Consider the following 24,214-nt stretch of genomic DNA (forward strand, 5'->3'; position numbering starts at 1 on the left):
AATGTCCCATGCGTGTCGCTCCAACAACCAGAATGCGTTCAGAGTCTGTTAATTGCCGTGCCTCAATCACATCGAAAACTTTTTCACACAAATAATCTGCATACAAATCACAGCACCTTCGACACACCGACCTCTTGTTCCTTGTGTACGCTAGACTACCGCCAGCTGTTTATGTGCATGTCGGTATCCCATCATTCCTGTCACCTCAATGTATTTCCTACATAGAACAGTACCAGATGACATTTAGCTCTTATGGCGGACTTTCAGTCTTCTCGCACTTTTCTTGCAGGCTGGAGTCGCCAACTCGCTCCATAGAGATCCAGGCGCCGTACGGAGTGTCCATCGAGTCCAGGGCGGGCGACATCAGCGCAGCCTGCCTCACCAACCTCAAACTGCAGTCGCTGGCTGGAGCGGTGAGTTGCCACCTCAACCTCAAAAACTAAGATGGTCGAATAGTTCTGGCAGAAATACACAGAAACACCTCTCATCGGCAGATTGTGGACTACAAAGACAGCCGCAGTGTCGATGTACTGTGTGTGACCAAAATTAACGTGTCTCTTAAAATATTGGAAGTTTCAGAAACAGTGTCACGATGTAGACGTCATATAGTACTATTTCCTGTATGAATGGTGTTATTGGTGCTCTTCTTCTTGTTGTAGTCTTCAGTCCGCAGACTGGATTGATGCAGCTCTTCACGCTACTCTAGCCTCTTCATGTCTGCACACATACGGCGACTTACATCCACTGGAACACACTTCCATCCATTGCAACTCATTTACTGCCTCTACAGATTTCACCCCCTACCCCCACACTTGCTGCCCGCATCTCGTGGTCGTGCAGTAGAGTTTTCGCTTCCCACGCCCGGGTTCCGGGGTTCGATTCCCGGCGGTGTCAGGGATTTTCTCTGCCTCGTGACGGTTGGGTGTTATGTGATGTCCTTAGGTTAGTTAGGTTTAAGTAGTGCTAAGTTCTAGGGGACTGTTGACTATAGATGTTAAGTCCCATAGTGCTCAGAGCCATTGTGAACCCACACTTCCCTTCTATGATGTGATGTCTTAGGATGTGGCTTATCAACAGAACACTTCTTTTAGTCCTGCCAAAAATTTCACTTCTTCTCACTTAATCTCAGATCATCCCCATTAGTTGAACGATCTACCCAATAATCATCAGCATTCTCATGTAACGTCACATTTGAGATACTTCCATTCTCTTATTGTCTGAAGTGTTAACCGTCCACGTTTCATTTCCGTACACGTCTCTCTGTTGTAGAAATATTGTGATATACAGGGTGTCCATAAATATTTACCCCGATAGAAAAACAATGTAACTCTTTATTGATACAGAAAATGAAACACGCATTATTCCACACTCGTCTCTACTCATTAAGTTCTGAAACTTACATAAACATTTAATGCAGGCAACACACTTCAACAATGAAATCAGTTCAACATGTGCAGTCCTAGTGAAACACAAAATATCAAGCCGGTATTCAAACTCTTGTGCCGGCCGAGGTGGCCGTGCGTTTCTAACCGCTACGGTCTGGAACCGCGCGATCGCTGCAGTCGCGGGTTCGAATCCTGCTTCGGGCATGGATGCGTGTGATGTCCTTAGGTTAGTTATGTTTAAGTAGTTCTAAGTTCTAGGGGACTGATGACCTAAAGAGTTAAGTCCCACAGTGCTCAGAGCCACTTGAACCATTTCAATCTCTTGTCGCACGTTCCGCAACATGTATTGTGTGATTGTGACAATGGCATCCCTGATGCCTTGTTGCAAGATCACAATATCAGGAACAGCTGTTTTGTACACAATATCTTTCAAATAATTTCAGGGAAATAGATCTATGGGGCTTCTGTCAGGTGGTTTAGGGGGCCATGGAATTGGCCCGCCTCTGCGAGTCCGCCTGTTGGGGAATGTTTCGTTAAGAAAATCGTGGACTTCTGAAGCCCATTGAGGGCCAGTGCCATCTTGCTGAAAGATGATGGTGTATTGCATATCCTGTAGCTGAAGAGCGGTGTAATTCACTAAGATGTCTAGGAAAACATATCCATTCACATTGCTCTCAAGGAAGATAATGGGGCAATCACTCGATCACACATTAACCCACACTAGACACTAGACCTTCGGACTGTCCCAAGTGTGTTCTTGTACGTCATGAGGATTTTCTGATGCCTAGATCCGAAGATTATTGCGGTTAACTGGGTCACAAACAGGAGAAGTAGGCTCTTCGGAAAAACACACATGCTTCAAAAAACCATTGTCATCATTGTACCCGTTCAGCATGTCTACTGCAGATTGGTCACGTTTTGGGCTACCACCTAGTTGTAATGTCTGAACAATTTGGACCTTGCACACACACAATTTAAGATGTTTGCCAACCACTTTATGCATTGTACTATTTTACACTTGAAGCTCCCGCGAAGCTAGCCGAATCGATTTCGGTGGCTACTTCCTGGATGCGGTTTGAACTGTTTGCATAGCCTACTCCGAAAGAGATGGTCTGCCGCTGCTTGTCCGTTTCTGAACCTACCCCGTTGCTAAAAAAGTTTCCATCCATGTTCTAATTCAATTTGACATTAACTGCTGTCTTTGCATAACAGGACACGGACTTTCGCTGCGCAATAATCGATGATTTGGTTTTTGCTTGCCACACAAAACATTGAACTTTCTTCTGAGGGGAAACCAATTTTATGATACAGTTAACACAGCGCTCCTTGTTGCGAAAGTGTTGATTTAGACACAGTTATACAGAAGCTCCATGGCGTCTCTAGTAGACCTGGAACAAAAAACTTACATTACCATCACAAATACAATTAGTATTTAATCTTAAAATCAGGGTAAACATCTATGGACACCATATACATACAGACTGAAGTGACGAATGAAAATTTTCACCAAAACCGCAATCCGAACCTGTGTGTCCTGCTCACGAGGCAGAAGCCCTAAACACTACGCCACCCTGGCAAACTGTCTTTGTACAGCTGCACGGACTACCCTAGCACTCTTGCCTCCTCAATCAAAACTCCCATTCACATCTCAGCCCACTTGATGTTCCTCCTAAACTCAAACATCATTTCAGAGGCTCTTCAGCTGCACTTGAATCGGACCTCGGCGTCAAATGAAATGGGGGATCCGGCCTGTACCCATATGTAGGTGCTTTAATCAAATTAAGCTGTGTGGTTATAGAGACCTTTTCAAGTCTCAAACATCTGTGATTTATGTATGCAGACTTAGGTGGCAAATGTAAATTCTTATGAAGGCTGGAATTCTAAACTGGATCTCCTGCTCAATAGGCAACTGCCCTAATCACTACACCACCCAGCCACAGTGGCTTTGCATAAGTACAAGGACTATTCTAACACGCCTCCAGCCTCAATCCAAATTCCGAAGATTTGAAAAGGTCTATGGAAGCATATAGTTTCACTTGACTAGATACATATTTTCAGAAAGCAGTAACAAATACTTAAATTTATATTCAATGTTTTTTCTCTCTTTCGCAAACTCTTTCCTTGCTACTGACAGTCTGTATTTTATGTCGTCTATTGTTGTCACCGTTAGTTATTTTGAAGAACTGATCTGTTACTTTTCATGTATCACTTCCAGATCCACTTTCCTCAGATTTGCTTATTTAATCTGACTACATTCCATTGCGTTTACTGTATTTTTTTCGACATTCATGTTATAATACACAACTGATTGTTACCAAATGAAATCAAGAGCTTCGTCCTACAATCAATAAATGTTGGTACCAGTAGATATGTGGCGCATTCAGTCCATAGGAGAATTGACAACAGCTTTGGTCGAGTTTCTTATGCTTCATCAAATAAGATAGGCCCGTAAACTTGCCTTTGAAATATTCATTGTTTGTGAGTCTAGTTTCCCGTGATAACTCCGCCTTGATGACAACACAATCAGTTAAGCACCACAATTAGTTTGAGATATGAATTTATAATTGTACCTCGCCTTCCGAACTTCTTACGGTAATAAATGATTCCAATGGGCAGCCCCTCCTAACATATTTTTTAGGACGGACGGCACAAAACAGAGCGTAGTTACTACGGATGTTACATTGCTTTTTATTAAACTACGTGCTGAAAATCCGCTTCAGTCTTCCTGACCATGAATATTATTTCACAATGAAATACATCTGTTTCAATTAGGTCGAGGTCTTTTCATTCTGGTGTATAAATTGTCTTTATGGACTTATGTCGTAATACAATAAATACAGTATTAGTTTTACTTATTCCTTGAATCGTAAAAGTGTTCATATATAATTAAAACCAAGAATCAATACAGCAAATCATAAAAAAGTTCTCCATTTACTCAAGACATGTACTACATAAAGGTCATAACATTACATTAAAATTTACTTTCGCCATCGGTTACTGAATTATATGATTATTCTTACCCGTTTGATGAATTACCATCAAGAGGAAATGTCTTAATTTCACGAAACTGTAGTTGGTAAGGTCCTAAGAAACTTGCTGTAACATATGTTTATACTCTCAAAAATGTTACATATTATACAGCTATGGACACATACTCCTGAAAACCAAGAAACCAGCTATCCTCCTGATTAAACGAATATGCCATTTTTGTCACATAGAGAGTAATTAAACTGAATAAAAATCATTATGTAATATACTATAAAATGCATGTGTTCGCCTTTACGTCCACAAAAACCCAACATACCAATCTCAAGAATATATAAACAAACAATAGAGACCATTACTTTCATTGCACTTTAGGTTCTGTTTTCTTCTAACAGTAAGACGTTAGGTACTCCTCACCTCAATGAAGGTAGTTCTTGCCCTAGCAAACAACCTTTGCTTACGTCAGGGATGCAGCTTCGTTCATAACGTCACTTCCTACAAGAGAAAACTTCCGCCTTTTCGAAGACAGACTATAGAGTGAAATTAGAATTATATAGACTATAGAGTATTTGGCATCGTAGGTGAGGCTGTGGGGAATACTGCTGAAATTATATAAATATTCATTTTAGGTTCCTTGCATGGTCCTTATGGGGTATATAGCATCTGAATCCAATAATTTATTATCACAATTCGCATAAAACAATTAACACGATAAGGCCCATGTGTAGCATACCATACTACTCGTATCATCCCTCGTAGTTATATTACGCCTACCATCTGAAAATATTCTAATCTAGTCAATTACTTTATATTTTAAAGTTTTGTTTTTAATGAACTGTTGTTTTAAATGGACTGTTCTACCTGATCCCATATACGTTTCAAATTGTCACTTATACTTAACCGAAGTAGTCACTGTAGTAGATATCACTTTCCCCAGTCGTATTCAGTATTTCCAGGTTTAGGATCTTTCTTATAAATCAACATCTCTTTAAAACGTGTGTACGGAGTGAAAGTCAACAACAATGATGAAAATTTGTGTTATTAAATTTTTTTTGTTGGTCATGAAGTCGGCAGTACACGTTGCTGAAACATCATTGATGTTACTAAGAGTTTGCGAAAATATATTTTCAGGTTGTGGACCCTACTTACCCATCAATACCTGTATAAAAAGTATGTTGTTGATAAAATTCAACAAATATTAACTTTTTTAAATTTTTTGTTTAGGGTGTCAGTAAAGTAACCCTTCTTGGTAATGCGCGTTATAGAAAATGTCTGGGGATTGTTAGGATTAAACTGACTGATGTATTTAAGAATCTGAGATGACACAACTGTTAATATAGTAAGGCTGTCAACAAAATACTTTAACTATATATCAGGTTTTCATGCTCAGTCCGAAATTCACTGCCTGAAAAAAGAAAGAGAAACTCACTCAAGGTGCAGAGGAAGCTAATGAAACTTCACTGACTGAGAGAATATATGATGTTATCCCAATGATTACGAAATTCGGTCAAATTTACAAGGAACTTTTCAGTGTGAGCCCATTATCACTAGACTATTGCGCCGGTGTGGCCTGAAAGGCATGCGTTTCTTCGCTTGGGAAAGGTGCCATAAAGCTTTTGTCCCCCCCGACCACAAGATGGCCCACAACTGTTCAAGTGGTACTTCATATTGTGGATACCACCAGTGAGACGGAACTTACATCCAAGATGGCCCTCAGGCATGTTATATCGGGGACGCAGCCGTGGATCTAAATGCCCACGGGAGTACCTCTAAATTACACATACAGTTCACTTGTAGATACACTCCCCTGACTGGTCGAGAACTGTCCTGCTGAAAAATTGCACCACGACACTGTCTCATGGGAGGTAACACATGAGGAAGCAGGATATCCGCCAAGAGTTCCGTTAATCACTATCAGCCGTGACCTGAAGTCATAACCGATCGCTCCACACACCATGACGCCGGGAGTAATGCTACTCTGCCTCGAAAAAAGAATGGAATGAGACATGTCAGCAGCTCGCTGCAACAGCCAGAGCAGTCCATGCTTCCTACTTACGGCATAACTCCAAACGCAAACGTTAACGCCAGCCAACACAAAGGATGGCAATTCCCTGGTCTCACTGCCGCTAGTCTGTGACCAATGGTTGGGGTAGAACAGAACATTGTAAGGAGCCAGTTACTTGTTCTCGGATGGAAGTCGAAGTTGTAAAAGGCTTACAATGTTGTTGGTGAACAGTGTGATGATCCTCAATGGTGGTGATCGAACGCTGTTGACCGGAACCTCGAAGGCGAGTATTCCTGACCAGTAAGAATGATTGGATTTAATATTCCGTCGTCATAGAGGACATTAGTAACGGAGCACAAACTCGTATTGTGTCAAGAATGGGAAAGGAAATCAGCGGTTCTCTTTCAAACTAACCATCCCGGAATCTGACTGAAACGATTCAGGAAAATCACGGGAAACCTAAATCTGGGTGGCTCGACGCGGATTTGAACCGTCGTCCCCCGGAATGCGAGTCCAGTGTGCTAAGCACTGAGCCATCTTTCTCGGTTATTCTTATCCTAACGTTCCTATGCCTTCCAGCATCGGATCACTAACACATCCGAATGCGAGAAAAATTTGGATATTGCACGATTCGACCAGTCAGACTAATGGAGACCCACAATAAGGAGCCCTTCAAACATTGTCACTTGTCGATTACACTTTCCCACTCAAGTATGCGACATCTCTGTGTCCAAAGAGACCACTCAGCTCTGGCAGCGTTCGTGGCCCTTACATACTCAATCAAGCATGGTAACAACACTAAACAAAAACAACTCTAATTGACTCTGGTGGCCATTCTACCAGCTGCAGAGAACTAGAGTGCTAAACGCTTACATATCCGCCGAGATAGCGGTGCACTTAAGAAGTTATATTGACATCCGGCCAAATCGTCTCGGTGCTTTACTTTTGACAGACAGTGTACATCCTTTTCCTTCCAGGTCATATCTAGATCAGCTCCTCATGATATTTCCCAGTTTTCCAAGTAATACGTTACAATTAGGAGGCTTCATTTCTTCGTAAATGATTACGATTTTCGCGTTTAGACCAAGGTACTTCATGTAACTTCAGGATGAAGAAACAGCATGCCATCTTGCCTTTATCATCTTTTACCCATTTAATTAAATACAGTGGGACGTTTAGTGTCTGGAACTATAGCAAACATGCAGAATAGGCCATCGTCAGCAAAATAGTGCCAGATAAGTACGACATCCTATACTGGATTAGATATACATATGACATCTTGTGCCTGATTGATGAACCAAACAGTAAAATTGACAGTCATATACAGAAATATGTTCTTTTCACTATTAGTTGCATTTTACAACACAGAAAGAACAAGACATGCAGTTAAGTTTCTTGGACGTTGCCGTAAAGATTCAGGACAACGAACATTTGACATGTACCGAAAACCGACAACAACAGACGCAATAATACACGAGCCATCACTCTCAAAAGCAGGCTGCACTTACATACATGCACTACACACTAAACACAAGTTATTAGACACAAACCAGTGTCAAAAATACCCGCCACCGTAGCTGAGTGGACAGCGCGCCGTCTTGTCATGCTGGGGGGCCCGGGTTCGCGTCCCAGGTGAGTAGGAGATTTTCTCAGCTCAGGACTGGCTGTTTGTGTCGTCTTCATGGTATTCATTTCAACCTCACCGACGCGCAAGCCACCACAGCGGCGTCACCTCAAAAGCACAAGAAGATCAGGTCTACCCGCCACGAGGCCCTCGCCATACGACATTTCATTTTACTATCAAAAATAAATGAATACCATAATAAAACTAGCCACAAACAATGGATACAATAAAATCTTAGTAAGAAAGCACAATAACAAAATCAAGAAACAGTAATACATGCATACATTAATAGTTGTCCCATAGATTATGAAAACATATCATATTGTTGGTAACGTTTCACTTTAACATAAGTTTTTTTCACAAAATGATTAATTAATAACAATAATTTTTTTTACAGTTGCTACTACATATCTAAAAAAATTTCTGTTGAGTAGGAGTTATCATTCACAAATTCTCTTAAATTTGCTTTTAAATGTTGGTTGTCTATCTGTTAGACTTTTAATGTTGTTTGGCAAATGACCAAATATATTTGTGGCAGCATAATTCATCCCTTTCTGTGAGAAAGTTAGATTTAACTCAGAATAGTGAAGACCATCCTTTCTTCTGTTGTTGTAGTTATGTACTTTGCTGTTATTTTTTAATTGGGATCGGTTATTAATAACAAATTTCATAAGTGAATATATGTATTGTGTAGGTACTGTGAATATCCTGAGTTCCTTAAATAAATGTCTGCAAGGTGATTTTGGGTGGTGTCCAGCTATTATTCTCATTACACGATTTTGTATAATGAATACTTTTGCTATTAGTGACGAATTGCCCCAAAATATGATATCGTATGAAAGTAGTAAATGATAATAAGCATAGTAGGCTAATTTACAGATATGTTTATCAGCAAAATTTGCAATAACCCTGACAGCAGAACTAGCTGAACCTGACCATTTCAGCAGATCATCGATGTGTTTCTTCCAATTCAATTTCTCATCAGAAATTTTGAGTATTCTGCCTTAGCAGTAAACTTCTGTTCATAGTCTCTATTTATCAGTGGTGTTATGCCATTTACTGTACAGAATTGTATAAACCATGTTTTCTCAAAATTTAGTGAGAGTCCATTTGCAGAGAACCACTTAATAATTTTCTGAAACACAGTATTTACAATTACCTCAGCTGATTCTTGTTTGTTGGGTGTCATTACTGTACTTGTATCATCATAAAAAAGAACCAGCTTTGCATGTTGATGAATATAGACCGGCAAGTCATTAATATATATTAAAAACAATAAGGGAACCAAGACTCAACCCTGTGGAACGTCACTCTTGATACCTCCCCAGTTAGAGGATTTTTCTGACTTTTGCAGACTATCTGTACTGTTAATTTCAACTTTCTGCATTCCTCTGATCAAATATGAACTAAACCATTTGTGTACTGTCTCACTCATATCACAATACTTAAGCTTATTTAGAAGAATTTCATAATTCACACAATCAAAAGCCTGTGACAGATCACGAAGTACCCCCATTATGTCTCGTTATTCACTGCATTTAATATTTGATCAGTGAAAGCAGATATAGCATTTCCTGTTGAAAAGTGTTTCTGAAAACCAAGTTGACATCTTGTTAGTAAAGTTTTAAACGTGGATACTGGTCAGCGACTGTTTACAAATTAAAATTAATGCAATTAATGGCCTTGGTCAAAAAAATTACTTTTCTGAGCTCTTTTTCCCACTTCTATGAGTGCCTTTATCGGAAATAAGGTATTCAAACTGGCATGTTATGTATAAAACAAATATCTAGTGATGAAGCTTTAGTCACAAAATTTCTTTAAAATGAATGCCTGGAAGGCAAGCCACTGTGGGCTGCTCACACACGTCAAGGCACAGATAGCAACAGACCCTTTAAACATCTTTCTCGAAATGATAGTGTCATTCTTACTGAGTAGTTACAATTATGTAATAAAAACTTCTCAGTGGTGTAAAGCCATCACTTGATATTTGATTTCGGGTTCCCTCATGTAGTTACCAAAATGTTTTTTCGATCTAAATCTACTCATAACTTTTCGTTTATTAAATGGCTTATATTGGCTGCATTTCATGTTTCATCGTTTTCCTACAGGCTGTCATTCAGCCCTCTTTTTATTTTCTATAAATGTGTTTTCATTCTTTAAACTGTACTTCTAATCTTTTATGTAGACGAAATGTTATCTTGTTTGCTGCTGTCAAACAAAATATTGCCTTTTACTTCATGTATTAAATAATGTTTATCAATTCGTGTGTCTATATTTTGAACATTAAGTAGGCAGTTTGTATTTGCGGCTACTAGATGACACTCTTTGTGCAATGTTCAACGGCTCGCAGTTGTTAACGCGGGTGCCTCAGTCTGATGGTACCTATAGCTCGACATATGTGAGCAGCCTGTAGTGGCTTGATTTCCACCTATTGTACTTTTAAAAAAAATGTGACTAAAGCTTTATCTCTTGAGATTTATTTTTGACATGTAAGTACTGTTTCTTTTTGTACTGTTAGTCAGTACCTACAATTGTATAAAAAAATTCCCATAATTTTTGTACTTATGTTATAGGCCCGTTTGAATATTTTCTTTCTGATGAAGGCACTCATAGAAGTGTCGAAATCAGGTCAACAGGCTTAATTTTTTGCGACCGAGGGTGGTAATTGCTTTAATTTTATTTGTAAACGGTCGCTGACCACGCAGTCGTGATTAAAACTTATAGTACTCTGTTGGAAATGCCACGAAATCCATGTGAGCTTTTCTTTTGAGTGAATTTATTATTTTCCTTATTTCGGTAGGAGAGGTGGTTTGAAATTTAGTTTTATCAAATTGCATAGCTATTGCCTCTTCCATATACTACCCTGCATTTTTTAATGAATAGCTGCATCCTATTTCCTCTACTAACCTTAAAAAATGGTTTTTAAAAATGTTTTCTACTTCTGACTACTTGTTAAAACACTTTTCATTGAGTCTGATAGAAAAGAGCTAACACCCCGCTGTTATCAACACAAGAATAGAATCCTATACAGACAAACACACAAAACACAGGAGCAGTAACAACATGAATTTAGGAAGAAACACAAATGAAAATATATTACGCGGAATATCTTATAGCGTCAAGAAACAAGACATAAAAACAGCTCACCAAACCAACAATTCATTTCAAAAATACTTTCCTAAAACAACAGGAGTAACTGATCCATATCAGAAATCATGAATATACCAACTGAAGTGCAATAAATATGATGGAAGGCATATAGGTCAAACCAGGAAAACATTGGACAACAGATGCAAAGGACATGTAAGGCCATGGTAGTATAGGACGAATCATTCAACGTTTGCACAAGAGTTAAACCAAATCCAATATAAAATTACCACCTGACACAGGAATAGGAGTCATAAGGATAAATAACAACAAACAACACCTCCTCACCTTACAAGAAAACTACCACACTCAGAAAACCAACAAAAAACCTCATGAAAATTGTTTTATAATGGACTTATTGAGAACACGAGTAACAGCAGTTCTATTTCCAGAACTGAGGTGAAGTGAAAATAACGCCAGTGCAGTGTAAGAGATAGGGCAAAAAGGCAAAAACTGCCAAGTGCATAGGTGTAACAAAATTTCTTTCGATACCAGCCTCCGCTAACAAAGAGGGAGGAAGTAATGGTTTGCGGTACATATGAACAACGGGCAGGAACGCTGTAAATAAACAAAATACTGTTTTTAATCTAAAACAATAGAAGTGTACAAACATGTATATTAAATATTTCCGGAATGAACACAGAAAATGCTTTGCAAATGAAGAGAAATTCTTTTTAATTAAGTGCACCAAACAAAAGACGGAGAAACTAATAATAACTGAATTAAATAAGATGTTACTGCTGGTGGTAGCTTCGTCCTCATGGACAGGGAACTCAGGCTATTGCCATCTTCCGTTTCCCACACCAGGGTGACCTCTGTCATAGCTACGGGGATAACCCTCCATACGGTACCATTGCCAGTTGGGAATCGAATACCGCTATCAGCCCGAATCTTGAGTTACGGTTCTCGTTTCGTGAGCAGACGCCTCTGAATATCTTCTCCACGTCGACAGAACGAAAATCTCCAATGCTTGTAGTATACCTTTTTTCATCCCGTCATTTTGTCACACATCATACCATTCATATTTCAGCAATATACGAGACCTGAAGTGTTGTTTTAACTTTATAAATCTGCCTCACATAAAGCCAGGCGTTATCAGCTGGCAGTGTCATATGGAACGTACTCCATACAGCCTGTCATAGTTTTTGGCGCTTTTGTCTGGTATACTGCAGCAGTGTTTCGTATGAAGGCAGGACAAGGTAACAATTAGCATTATATAGGACAGAACAACAAAGGGGTAAAAGTAAAGAAAATTGTGTTTTTCATCTCGAAGTTTTCCTTCAAACAGGGGAAGTGAATAAGCTCTGCGCTGTTTAAAAGATGTTTGTAGCTTTATGGTTGAGGCTGAGCTGGTACTTCATAACAGAGTGCATGTCACAAAATTTTCCTCAGTTCGACTTTGATGACAGTCGGGTAGTGGCTCGGACTTTCTAATTGTGGTGTATGTAGCTATGTTAGACTTATATAATTATCCGTTCACAGCATAACACTTCGTTCGGCCAGATTTCTTTTAGGCATTTATCTCATGTATTTCCCAATCATATTTCACGGACCGAAACATCTGCACTGGGCCAAGTTCAGCGTTCGCCGTATCATCGGGTATGAAACAAGAAATTTCTCCTTCCGATTTTATGGTCTGAAAACTCGCGGTTAATTACGTTGCTCGTTTATCAAGTACACCAATTTTGTTTGCGTTACGGATTAGATTAGCATCTGATTTGTAATGCAAACATGCGCTGGTGGTCTGCGTCGATTAAAAAGTTTATTACAACCGCTGAAGCACTCATAATTAAATTGGCGTGCCTGTCAAATTAGGTTCAAATGAACAGAACAATTTGGACACGAAACAGAAGGCTTACTAGCAACCCAGAGACAGCTATAAGAAGATACGGGAAGGTGTAGGACAGTAGAGCATCATATTATCGGTCACTTATTATTATTATGTTATTATTATTACTGTTAGTGACTCGAATCAGTTTAATCTCGTTGAGATAATAAGTTGTGAGCTATTCCTTCCGTTGCTAGATATTTTTCTTTCTTCCAAGTTTTTATTCATTCATACATTGTATTTCTTTCCCTCTTACCAAGTTAAGATGGTACTGCCTTTATCTGTTTCTCTCTTTTTCCGCCTGCATTCTTTTTCTGATTTTTCCTCAATCTTATACCACCTTATGATTACAGATCGTTTTGTTGAATCATTTTTTTCCCACTTTTTGATGTCGATACCCTGTAAATTTTGTGTCCTTCATCTGTATTCTTCTGTTCTTTTCACACGCTTAAATTAACATTTCACGTGTCTTCTGCTTTAAGATATATCTTTGTTACTCCCTAATAAGTAGCTGCCATTTGTATCCTGTTTGAAGTAAGAAGATGTTTTGAGAAAGTTCATAGAGAGCTTTCGTTATACAAAAACATTACATCTTCCTTTTTTATTAGTCTTTATTGATTGTGAGTGTCCTTGGACAGTGATTTTGCAAAGTTGCTTTCCCGAAACGTTAAAGAGGAGCAACAAAGCGAACCCAGGTCTCTGAAAATATTATTCACTGTCTCAAACGTATAGTGCTTGTCATAAACTGCACTAAGTCGAGTTTCCTCAAGATATTACCCATTCTTGTTCTTACACCAGTCATTTTTCTTGGATAGGACTACAGGTATCTACTTTTCACGAATTATTACTACCTCGCTATTTTCCGCGTGGTACTCCAGTGATCCAGTTATCTGTCGAGACTATGATTTTATTTTTGTCGCAAAGAGATGTGTGCTGGAGAAGTTAGGTAAGGAAATCTTCATGAGGGCCTCTGTGCTTAATGACTGAAGGTGGCTGAAAATTAATGTAGGAATCGAAAAGCCAACAGTCTCAGCCACCGGAAACCTCGGTAACCAATACGTTCCTTGCACGAGAACACTGGCAGGAAAATGTTCCCTCTCTGTTTGTTAGAGAAGTTCACGCATTCGTTGATGGCCCGCAGTGAGTCTCCCTGCTGTAAAAACAACCAGTTTTCCAGATAGCATTGTTGACTTACTCTCATTCTCTCTCTCTCTCTCTCTCTCTCTCTCTCTCTCTCTCTCTCTCCCTCCCTCTCTTTCTCTCTCTCCCTCCCTCTCTACCACCTCACTTCTCCCAACTTTCATAGCAATAAATTCCCTTGTGTTTAGATCTCTGATTCGTAGAACGTAACCTTCTTTCATAGGCTCTTTTGTTCCAGCACGTGATCTGAAAGAGTACATCTCCTTTACAGCAGCGGCAGGTCCATGGAGACATATTTTCCGGTGTGATGCGGAAATTGCACGCAGCAATACACACTTAAGGAGAGTGCTTGGATCGCCCATTTTCTTTCCGTCCTAACTCTCATGTGGATTATAAAACACATGGAACGGGATTGGCCATTCGAGTGTCAGGTTGGGACTGCCAGACGCAGGAAGTATTCAGCTGAGCAATGACCACGAAATGAAGCAGTTTTTCTTCACGTTCGTACACAGCAGACAGTTTTGCCTTGTCTTAAATGACAAATGCTCCGCCGAAAGTAAATTAATTTCTTGTCCTCTGCATACACTTGTTTAAAATGTAGTACGTATGATCTGAAGCAGTAGATTCACGTTAATGAAGCTCTATTGAAGATTTTGTACACTGTATGTATGTCCACTGTAACAGGTGGCTTTTGTACGTCAGCTCTTGGTACAAGATAATCTTGCTACTGTGGATAGAAACGACCATACAGTTGTTAAATTTGTTGTTTTTGAACAGTTCTCCTGCATATTGTTGTAATTGTTCAAAAGATGTTACCAGAACTGTAGAACTTCATCAGTCTCGTCACACCCTAAGGTGATCTCTGTGCGGAATGCGTGTGATGATCATGTTGGCCAGGGGAACTAAGCGCATTGGAGAAAGCGCTGGTTAAGCAGTAAAATATGTAAAAGGGACAGCTGCCTGACGTTACAGGAACGGCAACAGAATTGGCTGTATACAGTATAAAATGTATGCAATGATAACGCAGCAGATCCGCTTTTCTATCAACTACTGGATAGACAAAACAAGTTTTCAAAGCGTAAATGACGTTTGAATCTTAACTGTGCCTCCTGTACATTTACACAGATTGCAGATTTCAGCATTTGCTTTGTTGGCAGGCCGCGGTGGCCGAGCGGTTCTAGGTTCTTCAGTCCGGAACCGCGGGACTGCTACGGTCGCCGGTTCCAATCCCGCCTCAGGCATCGATGTGTGTGATGTCCTTAGGTTAGTTAGGCTTAAGGGGAGTAGGACGTCAAACGGGCCGACTTGGAGCAGGAGAGGCACCACAGAACAATTTAATTTCGAGTGCCTATACTTTTACAAATAAATTCATAAAACTTTGTCCGAATGACCAGGAAGGATTCAGGATTCACACTCACGGCAGTGGAAGTTAAAAAACATAACAAAATAATTTTTTCTACATGTGAATTTTCATTATTTTTCGCTTACTATTGGCTACATTTGTTGCTATGGGTACATTCTTCTTCACAAGTAAGAGAGATTCTTTGATGAATTTTGCACAGCATAAAAACCATACTTACAGGTGTATGAAACTCTAGAATTTTCCAAATCTATTAAAAACTATGGCAAAAATTGAGATAATTAACTAGAAAATTTGATTTTTTTCTAAACATAAAGTTTAAAACTTAACAGCTCATACAGCTTTTCAAAAATTAGATAGATTCTATAGTTTCAGACACCTGTAAGTATGGTTTGTATGCTGTGCAAAATTCATCGAACAGTCTCTCTTACTTATGAAGAAAAGCGTACGTGTAGCACCAAATGCAGCCAATAGTAAGTTAAATGATGAAATTTCACGCGTAAAATATTTATTTTGTTATGTTTTTAAACTTCCACTGCTACGAGTGTGAATCCTGAATCCTTCTTGGTCATTCCGGCAAAGTTTTATGAATTTACTTGTAAAAGTATAGACGGTGGAAATAAATATGTCCTGTGGTGCCTCTCCTGCGCTAAGTCTGTCTGTTTGACGTCCTACCCCCCTTAAGTAGTTATAAGCTATAGGGGTCTGGTGACCTCAGATATTAAGTACCATAGTGCTCAGAGCCATTTGAACCATTTGCTTTGTTTCGCGTATTAACTCGGTGCACTTACCATGTATTCATATATATATGCTGCACTTCCTCTGCATGACCTGATATTTACAACCATTCAAAGCATTCCTCAAGTGTCCGTCTACTTAGCTGAGTGGTGACATGCTTGGCTCCCATGCTGAGGACCCGGGTAGGACTCCCGGCCGGGTTGCGTGCCGGCGACGAGGATGAAATGATGAGGGCAACACAACACCCAGTTCACCCAGTTCACCCAATGTGGCGTCGTCTGAAATAAGACTTGCACTTGGCGGCCGGAACTCCCCAGATTTCATTTCATATCTCAAATAACTCCTCGGATCACACCTTGCGCAAATACAGCCTCACTGAAACACAGACATCGAAATACACCGACGGAAAAAAATCACAACATCTTGAATAACACTGGTCAACAGTGATTTTTTTGCTATTTAACAGACAGTGGGTTTAGGTTAACGTTATGGCCCTGAATTCGAATATGTCATTCGTTTTGCAAGATTGGCTCCATTTATTGTGGTATCGCACAATACGTAGATAAACTAACAGAAATTCAAAATATTAATTGATACCTATTGTGTACGCAGCCAAATTAAAATAAGAACAACATGTGAAAAGGGTCACAAAACGCTGTATCATTGTAATTCAGCATTTATAGACGAAGAAAGGAAAAAACAGACATCCCTTTAAAAACATTACAATTAGCATGTGGAAAAACCTCTCCTGTGTTGTTTTGTCTTATGCTGATCGTCAGGACAGTCCCGCTGAAGATTCCAGCAGTAGTCTGACATCATGTACCTGTACGGCCTACCTTGAAATCGTTCTCCTATCACCTGAAAATCTTGATGGAATCATTTTTCTTGTTCCTCGCAGTAGTCACCAAGATTGTCTGGCAATTTACAAAAACGGATGTGGAGGTAGTGAATCTCAATCCTCATGTTGGCATTTAAGCTTTTGAAGTTTCTGAGCATGTTTTGCACCAGATTCTCATAATTATGTGCTTTGTGGTTGCCCAAGAAATTCTTGAAACAGAGACGAAACTGCTCCAGGCAGATGCTTCAATGCAATTCATAACTTTAATGAATTCCAAATCATGTATAAGCTTCCGAATTTGAGGACCACAAACATACCAGTTTTTCATTTTTCGTTACTGAGTCCAGCGAATGATTTGCATGTATATATATATTGGAAACAGTATCTATTTTTGTCCATTGCTTTCACAAATTGCTTCATTAGATCTAGTTTGACATGAAGAGGTTGAAAGATGATTTTGTCCCCATCAATTAATGATTCTTTTAGGATATTAACTAGTCCTACAGTAAAGATATCTCTTGATGGGCATGAAACTTTTTCCCAGTGATCATGCTTTGATATGATGTCCCACATATAATAAAGAAAGGAATTTTATGTTTGCACTTGGATGTCCAAGTTAATCATTTTTAAATCAACACAGATAGGGCATTAGTATTGGCTATAATGAAGTTTCTGGAGAATAATCTGGATATTTTCGAATTCCTCATGACGTTTCATCGAGAGGGCAATTGGAATGGATGCAGAGCAGTTACTATTATGCAGCAACAAACATTTTAGGCTTCTGGTTGAGCAATCGAAATAAAGCCTCCAGTCTTGAGCTTGATATTTTGGTAGTCCCACTTTTAGCAGTGAACCAGGGATGTCACTGCAGTAAACAGGTCCATCACCTTGACTGAAGTATGGAAGTAGATCTTCGTCAGCCACGTGGAGTGGCCGTGCGGTTTGAGGCTTCATGTCACGCCCTGCGCATCCCCTCCCGGCGGTGGTTCGAGTCCTTCCTCGTGCATGGGGCTGTGTATTGTTCTTAGAATAACGTAGCTTAAGTTGTGTGTAAGTTTAGGTACCTACGACCTCAGCAGTTTGGTCTCTTAGGAATTCACACAAACATATTAGATCTGCTTCTTTTGTCCGGTAAGCTGTGATTTTAGTTCCTGGTTGTAGAGAATTTTTCTCGTTTAGTCGTAAAGACTCTTCACAGCTTTTGCAATCTTTATGAGGCGCCCAATGTTTATCTTGGTCTCCCAATTTAATCCCAAATTACGCTGGATAGCTCTGTTTCACAAAGACAGTAATGCTCTTCCGTTGTTCTTGCATAGTGTGTTGTCCATAGATATAGCAAAACACATCAGGAGAGTTAAAACAACCTCTACGCAAAGAAATTATATTTATCTACGAAAAGAATAAAAAAACAAAAAATTATATTTGCAAAAATATATTATTATAAATATGATAAAGTGAAACTAACAAGACAATATAGCTTACAATATGATCTATAACTTACATTTAACTAATAATAATTAATAACTAATCCAGACATACCTTTCTCGTGATACAATGAACGATAAATTCTTCACTAACAACAACTTTTTGCAGCTATTACACAAAGCGCATTTTCTCGTACGCTCTTTCCTCGCTCGACTGCCGCTCTGAGGACAAACAAAGGTGTGGGACTCTACCATTCGATCCAACAGTGTGACCAACATGCTCTCCTTGAAATTGAGAGACACAGGATGGTGTCTCAAATTACTACCACGTCCCATAATCTCACATTCTCCTCTATAACGTGCAGCATATAAGATACTATATTTTTACATACGGAGTCACAAAATATAAAACGAACAGGTACACAGAATTCACAACCCATTTACTGACAATTTAACGATTAAACGCTACACGTCATAGGTAACCTGTATCTAAGAAGCTAGAGCTAATTGAGGAAATCCGTTTTCGGACACAGATTCAGCATACCAGAAATACTCAGTATGCGTTCAAATGTCCAGGGCAACAACAACAAAATTTTTTGTAGAGCTGTGTAATTAATGTAGAGTAATGGAATCACGGAATACATTTGTCTCGGTAACGTATGTTAGTTATTAAAATAGCAAAATCACAAGTTAATATAAGCGCAAGATGAGTCATTGCAAATATCACATGCTTGTGCACTAATGACCGATGCAGCCATATACTTCATGCTGTACAGGCGTCGGATGTCATTTATCGGGATGGAGTTCCCTTGCCTGTTGCACCTGGTCGGTCAATACAGAGACGGTTAATATTGGTCGTAAATGACGCTGGAGTAGTCGTCCGATAATATCCCATACGTGCTCGATTTCAGACAGATTTAGTGATGTAGCAAGCCAAGGCCACATGTCGGCACTTTCTAGAGCACTTTGGGTTACAATAGCGGTATGTGGGCGAGCGTTATCCTATTGGAAAACACACCCTGGAACGCTGTTCACGAATGGCAGCACAACAGGTCGATAAACTAGATTGTCGTACAGTTTTGCAGTCTGGTTTCGTAGGATAACCACGAGATTGTTTCTGCTCTAATACAGAATCGAACACAACTCCAAGTGTGGGTGCAATGTGTCTAGCAAGCAGGCAGGTTGGTTGCAGGCCCTCAACTGGACACGTGTAACCAACACACGGCCGTCACTGGCACCCAGCCAGTACCCTCTTTCATGAGAAATCACTACATACCTTCAGTCTTCGCTCCAGTGAACTCTAGCCTGACACCACTGAAATGGCAAATGGTGGTTGTTTGGTGTCAATGGAATGCACGCTACAGGGTGCCTGTCTCGGAGCTCTACTTGAAATAACCGATTTTTAACAGTTCACTGTATCATTATGGTGTCAACCGCTGCGCAGATCGCTTCTGCAGATGCAGTTCGATGCGCCAGAGCCACACTCTGAGCTCGATGGTCTTCCCTAATGGTAGTGCCATGTGGCCTTCCGGAACACGGTCTTCTTCTAACCGTACATTCTCTAGACCACCGTTGCCACCAGCCATGTACAGTGGCCACATTTCTGCCAAGTCTTTCTGCAGCATTGTACAAGGTATATACAGCATCCAGTAGCCCTTTTCACAACCTCGTTCAAACTCAGTGAGGTGTTGATAATGGCGCCTTTGTCGCCTTAAAGGTGTTCTTGACTAACAAGAAATCGCGAAATCCAATCTGATAGGAAACATCGCTCAAGATCTTTACAGCACGTATTTAAAGCAACACTGATTTGAATTCTTATAGCGCCGCTGCTAGCTACACTCTTACATGACTGGAGGGAAACTTGCACGCCTACCAACTTTCGTGTATGTCGCACAACTCCTTTCTGCTATTATGATTTTTCTCTGTCAGTATAATTTACCCTCTTCTTTTCTCCATCTCATGATGAACTGTCGTCTCCAACACTAAGGTACAGTAAGTCTGGAATGTAAGAGCTAAATAATTGCTATACTGTGTACTGAGTTTGAAATAAATCGGACCAATACGCAATGTTTGCTACTTTATTTCGACTTTTTATTGTTCCAGTGTTCATTCCTATACATATTGCAGTACCGTTAACAAAGTTTCGCAGATGCGACATCAGCACTTCTCACAAATCCAAACACTCCTTGGCTGTAGCAACGACTGACTCATTATAAGGCTGCATCTCTGCGTTTCGGTTTAGGATCTGTTTTTCTTTTCCAACTTGCTTGCACTGCCTTGCAATGTCGTGTGAGTTCATTAATGAACGTAGCCCGTTAAATTATATTAAAAAGCGCAACGTAGTTTGGAAACAATGACTTCACACCATAGGCAGGGAATGGATTGCATCAAAATTCTGTGTTCAAGAAAACCCTCATTTCGAATGATCTTACAGCAAGAGTGCGGAAATAGCGTCACGCACGTGGAGGGGAGATTTAACATTTATTAACTTCCAAGATCACTTCCCTCAAGTCAGTCAACAAGCATCAAAAACATGGCAAGATTATTGTTATGGTACCTGAAGCGGCACTGCGTGAACATCCCACACACATCAGCATTGGTCAATGGCGGTAACGTGTAATACCCATGGATATAGACACAAAATATACGTAATACCCTCCCATCTACATCAAATAAAAAAGCAAAATTACAAGGAAAGGGAGTAAAGCTAATGAATATTATATGAAGTAGACAAAACCTGCCATACTGAGTGGCCGAGCGGTTCTAGGCGCTACAGTCTGGAACCGCGTGACCGCTACGGCCGCAATTTCGAATCCTGCCTCTGGCACAGATGTGTGTAATGTCCTTAGGTTAGTTAGGTTTACGTAGTTCTAATTTCTATGGGACTGGTGACCTCAGAAGTTAAGTCCCATAGTGCTCAGAGCCATTTGAACTATTAGACAAAATCTAGAAAGTAAGTTCGCTATGGTGGCGGGGATTCTAAGTTCACCAGTTATTCTCAAATTACTTAAGTCTTCCAGGATAGCTTGCATTGATAACATTCAAAAGTGGTGTACAAAACTTCAGCATAGCAACTTTAACACCGAGGCAACACCTCAAAATGATTTCGCGGAAAAAAAAGAGAAACACCAGAGGAAATTGGTAAAATCATCACAGGCAAATGTAGATATCAGCTTGGTTTCAAAAGACCTGGCCAACAGTTGAATAGATAAAATGGGGGAACATGTTCAAAAATGGTTCAGATGGCTCTGAGCACGATGGAACGTAACATCTGAGGTCATCAGTCCCCTAACTTACCTAAGGACATCACACATAAACATGCCCGAGGCAGTATTCGAAACTGCGAACGTAGCGGTCGCGCGGTTCACGACTGTAGCACCCACAACCGCTTGGCCATCCGGGCCGGCCATCATTTGACGCTCAGCACATTTTTTGAATACCGCTCACAGCACTGCTGCCTGATCACTGCCTTTATTGTCCACTACCAGTCTCCTAAATCATCTTGTTTCGCGCTACCGCTCCTTAACAGATTTCCAGCACTCTACTTTGATCGTATTGGTGTGCTTGGTTTCCGTTCCAGACTGACTGACGGTTGCTTCCCTGTTGCGCAGGTGCGGCTGGACTCCCCCAACGTGTACATGCCGGGCCTGAAGACAGCGCACGTGCACGGCCACGGATCTCGAGCGCCACCGCCCCCGCAGCCGGTGTACCAGCTGTGCGTCTGCGCCACGGGCAAGCTCTTCATGGCGCCCGCCACCGGCGCCTGCGCCATCGAGGAGACCTCCACTGTCTGCCGGTGAAGGCCCGGCAGCTTCTGCAGTCCTGCCTGCTTCGGGTCTATCTGACACCTCCTCCGACGGCGGCTCTGCAAGCTCACAACATCAACTACCACCCGTAATTCACATTCTGGTCCAAGTGTAGCTCTACTTGCGCGGACATCAGTAAAAAATGCATTTAGCTGTTCAGCAAATAAATAGCCTTATATGGAACTACGACAGTTAACACACTGATAATACAGTGTTAATAATATAATTTTCGTTAAGCTTCACTATTATTGGTCATTCTGGTCGTACCTTATTATCACCCCCACATGTTTACGTGGCTCTGGTAACGTTAGTGACATCTCACGTTTTGGACCAATCCGTTCACTTCACCAATAAAATGTCTGCTTCAACAACTGGAGCGTACTTCAGTTAAAAGTTCTCGGCTCAGGGGCTGTGTTCGATGAATGAAAGTATTCAGTGACATTTCGTCCTCATATGCAAGACAAATAATCAGAGGTAGAAATCGGCTACTGTAGCTTTCCATACAGTGTCTGATTCATCTCTGAGCATGTGTCCACGAGATGGGGCAGAAACAGCAGAGACTAGTTTTATAAAAGGCGTGTTTTTTAAGTAAGTACAGTCTTGAAATTAAAAAAAAGACGTGCTAAAGCATGTCATTAATTTTATTTTTACATGAAAGCCTATACCTTAATCTACATTTGTACATAATTTCCGTGAATATTGAGGCACTGGTCATAACGTTGCACCACTTTTTGAATACACTCCTCATAGAAGTCTGCCGCCAGACTTGTTAACCACTACATCACCACTGTTTTGACTTCATCGTCTTGAAGACGCTGATTGCTCTGGTGTTTCTTCAAGTGCAGGAACAGATGGCAGTCACTGGGCGCAATATCGGGGCTGTACAGAGGATGATCTATAGTTTCCCATCACAGAGATGTGATGAGATCTTTGGTCTGATTCACCGTCGTTGTTGTACCGCTCAAGGAAAGTCAATGCACTGTCTAAACGTTTGGTTTTGTGCACATCCGTCGACATTTTCTGTACCCAACGTGCGCAAAATTTTCGATAATTCAAGTGCTCGCTCACAATACCATACAAAACACTACGAGAAACATTAGGGAAGTCATCCCGCAAGGAGGAAATCGAACAGCGTCTGTTTCCTCTCACCTTATTGTCCACTTCCTGCACCAAACTTTCGTTAACGACCGAAGGACGCCCACTCTGTTGTTCATCATGCACATTTGTGCTACCATCTTTAAATGCTCTCACCCACTTCCTTATCATTCCATAATTTTTCTCCGTAAACTGATCTCACGATGAATATCGATCGCTTTAGGCCTGTAGCACTAAGAAATCATATAACAGCTCGTACTTCACAGTTGGCGGGACTCACGATTATCGGAGGCATCTTATACACTCAATACACACCGTCAACAAGAAAGAATCAGACTGTAATGGCGTCAGTGCTTAGATTAAGGTACAGGCTTTCATGTAAAAATAAAATTATTGAGATATCTTAGCACGTCTTTTTTTTAATTTCAAAACGGTACTTACTTAAAAAACACGCCTCGTACATCAGTCACGGCCTCCCTGCCCGTTAATTTAAGTGGCAACACACTTCATTTCGAACACTCCAGGTTACACGGCTAGCATTCGAAAAAGGAGAACCCATGGAGTTAACAGTTATTTCATGATGTCGAACCGCAAGCACGTCATCACTCCTTAGTTCAATACTACGACAAATATGATATTTTTAATTACACGGCTCACGAGAATTGGACTTTTTTAGCGTGTCGAACAGGCATAAATACACTTTCTGTCAATCACAGGAAGAATTCAGAATTCATCCTTAACATTCCTAATTCAAAACTGTGTGCCCGACCGAGACTCGAACTCGGGACCTTTGCCTTTCGCGGGCAAGTGCTCTCAGGAGTGCTAGTTCTGCAAGTTTC

General features: G+C 40.4%; 1 protein-coding gene across 1 annotated transcript in view; it reads left to right on the plus strand.

The window, feature by feature from the left end:
* LOC126355986 (delta-sarcoglycan) overlaps positions 1-22,395 on the plus strand; it is a 390,788-nt gene extending 368,393 nt beyond the window's left edge. Inside the window, exons 7-8 of the mRNA XM_050006604.1 lie at positions 290-413; positions 22,086-22,395. Coding sequence (XP_049862561.1) covers positions 290-413; positions 22,086-22,274 — 313 coding nt within the window. The 3' untranslated portion in view covers positions 22,275-22,395. The remainder of the gene's footprint in view (positions 1-289; positions 414-22,085) is intronic.
* Positions 22,396-24,214: the final 1,819 nt, after the last annotated feature.

This window comes from Schistocerca gregaria, chromosome 3 (genome assembly GCF_023897955.1).
Source record: "Schistocerca gregaria isolate iqSchGreg1 chromosome 3, iqSchGreg1.2, whole genome shotgun sequence".
Taxonomy (NCBI): domain Eukaryota; kingdom Metazoa; phylum Arthropoda; class Insecta; order Orthoptera; family Acrididae; genus Schistocerca; species Schistocerca gregaria.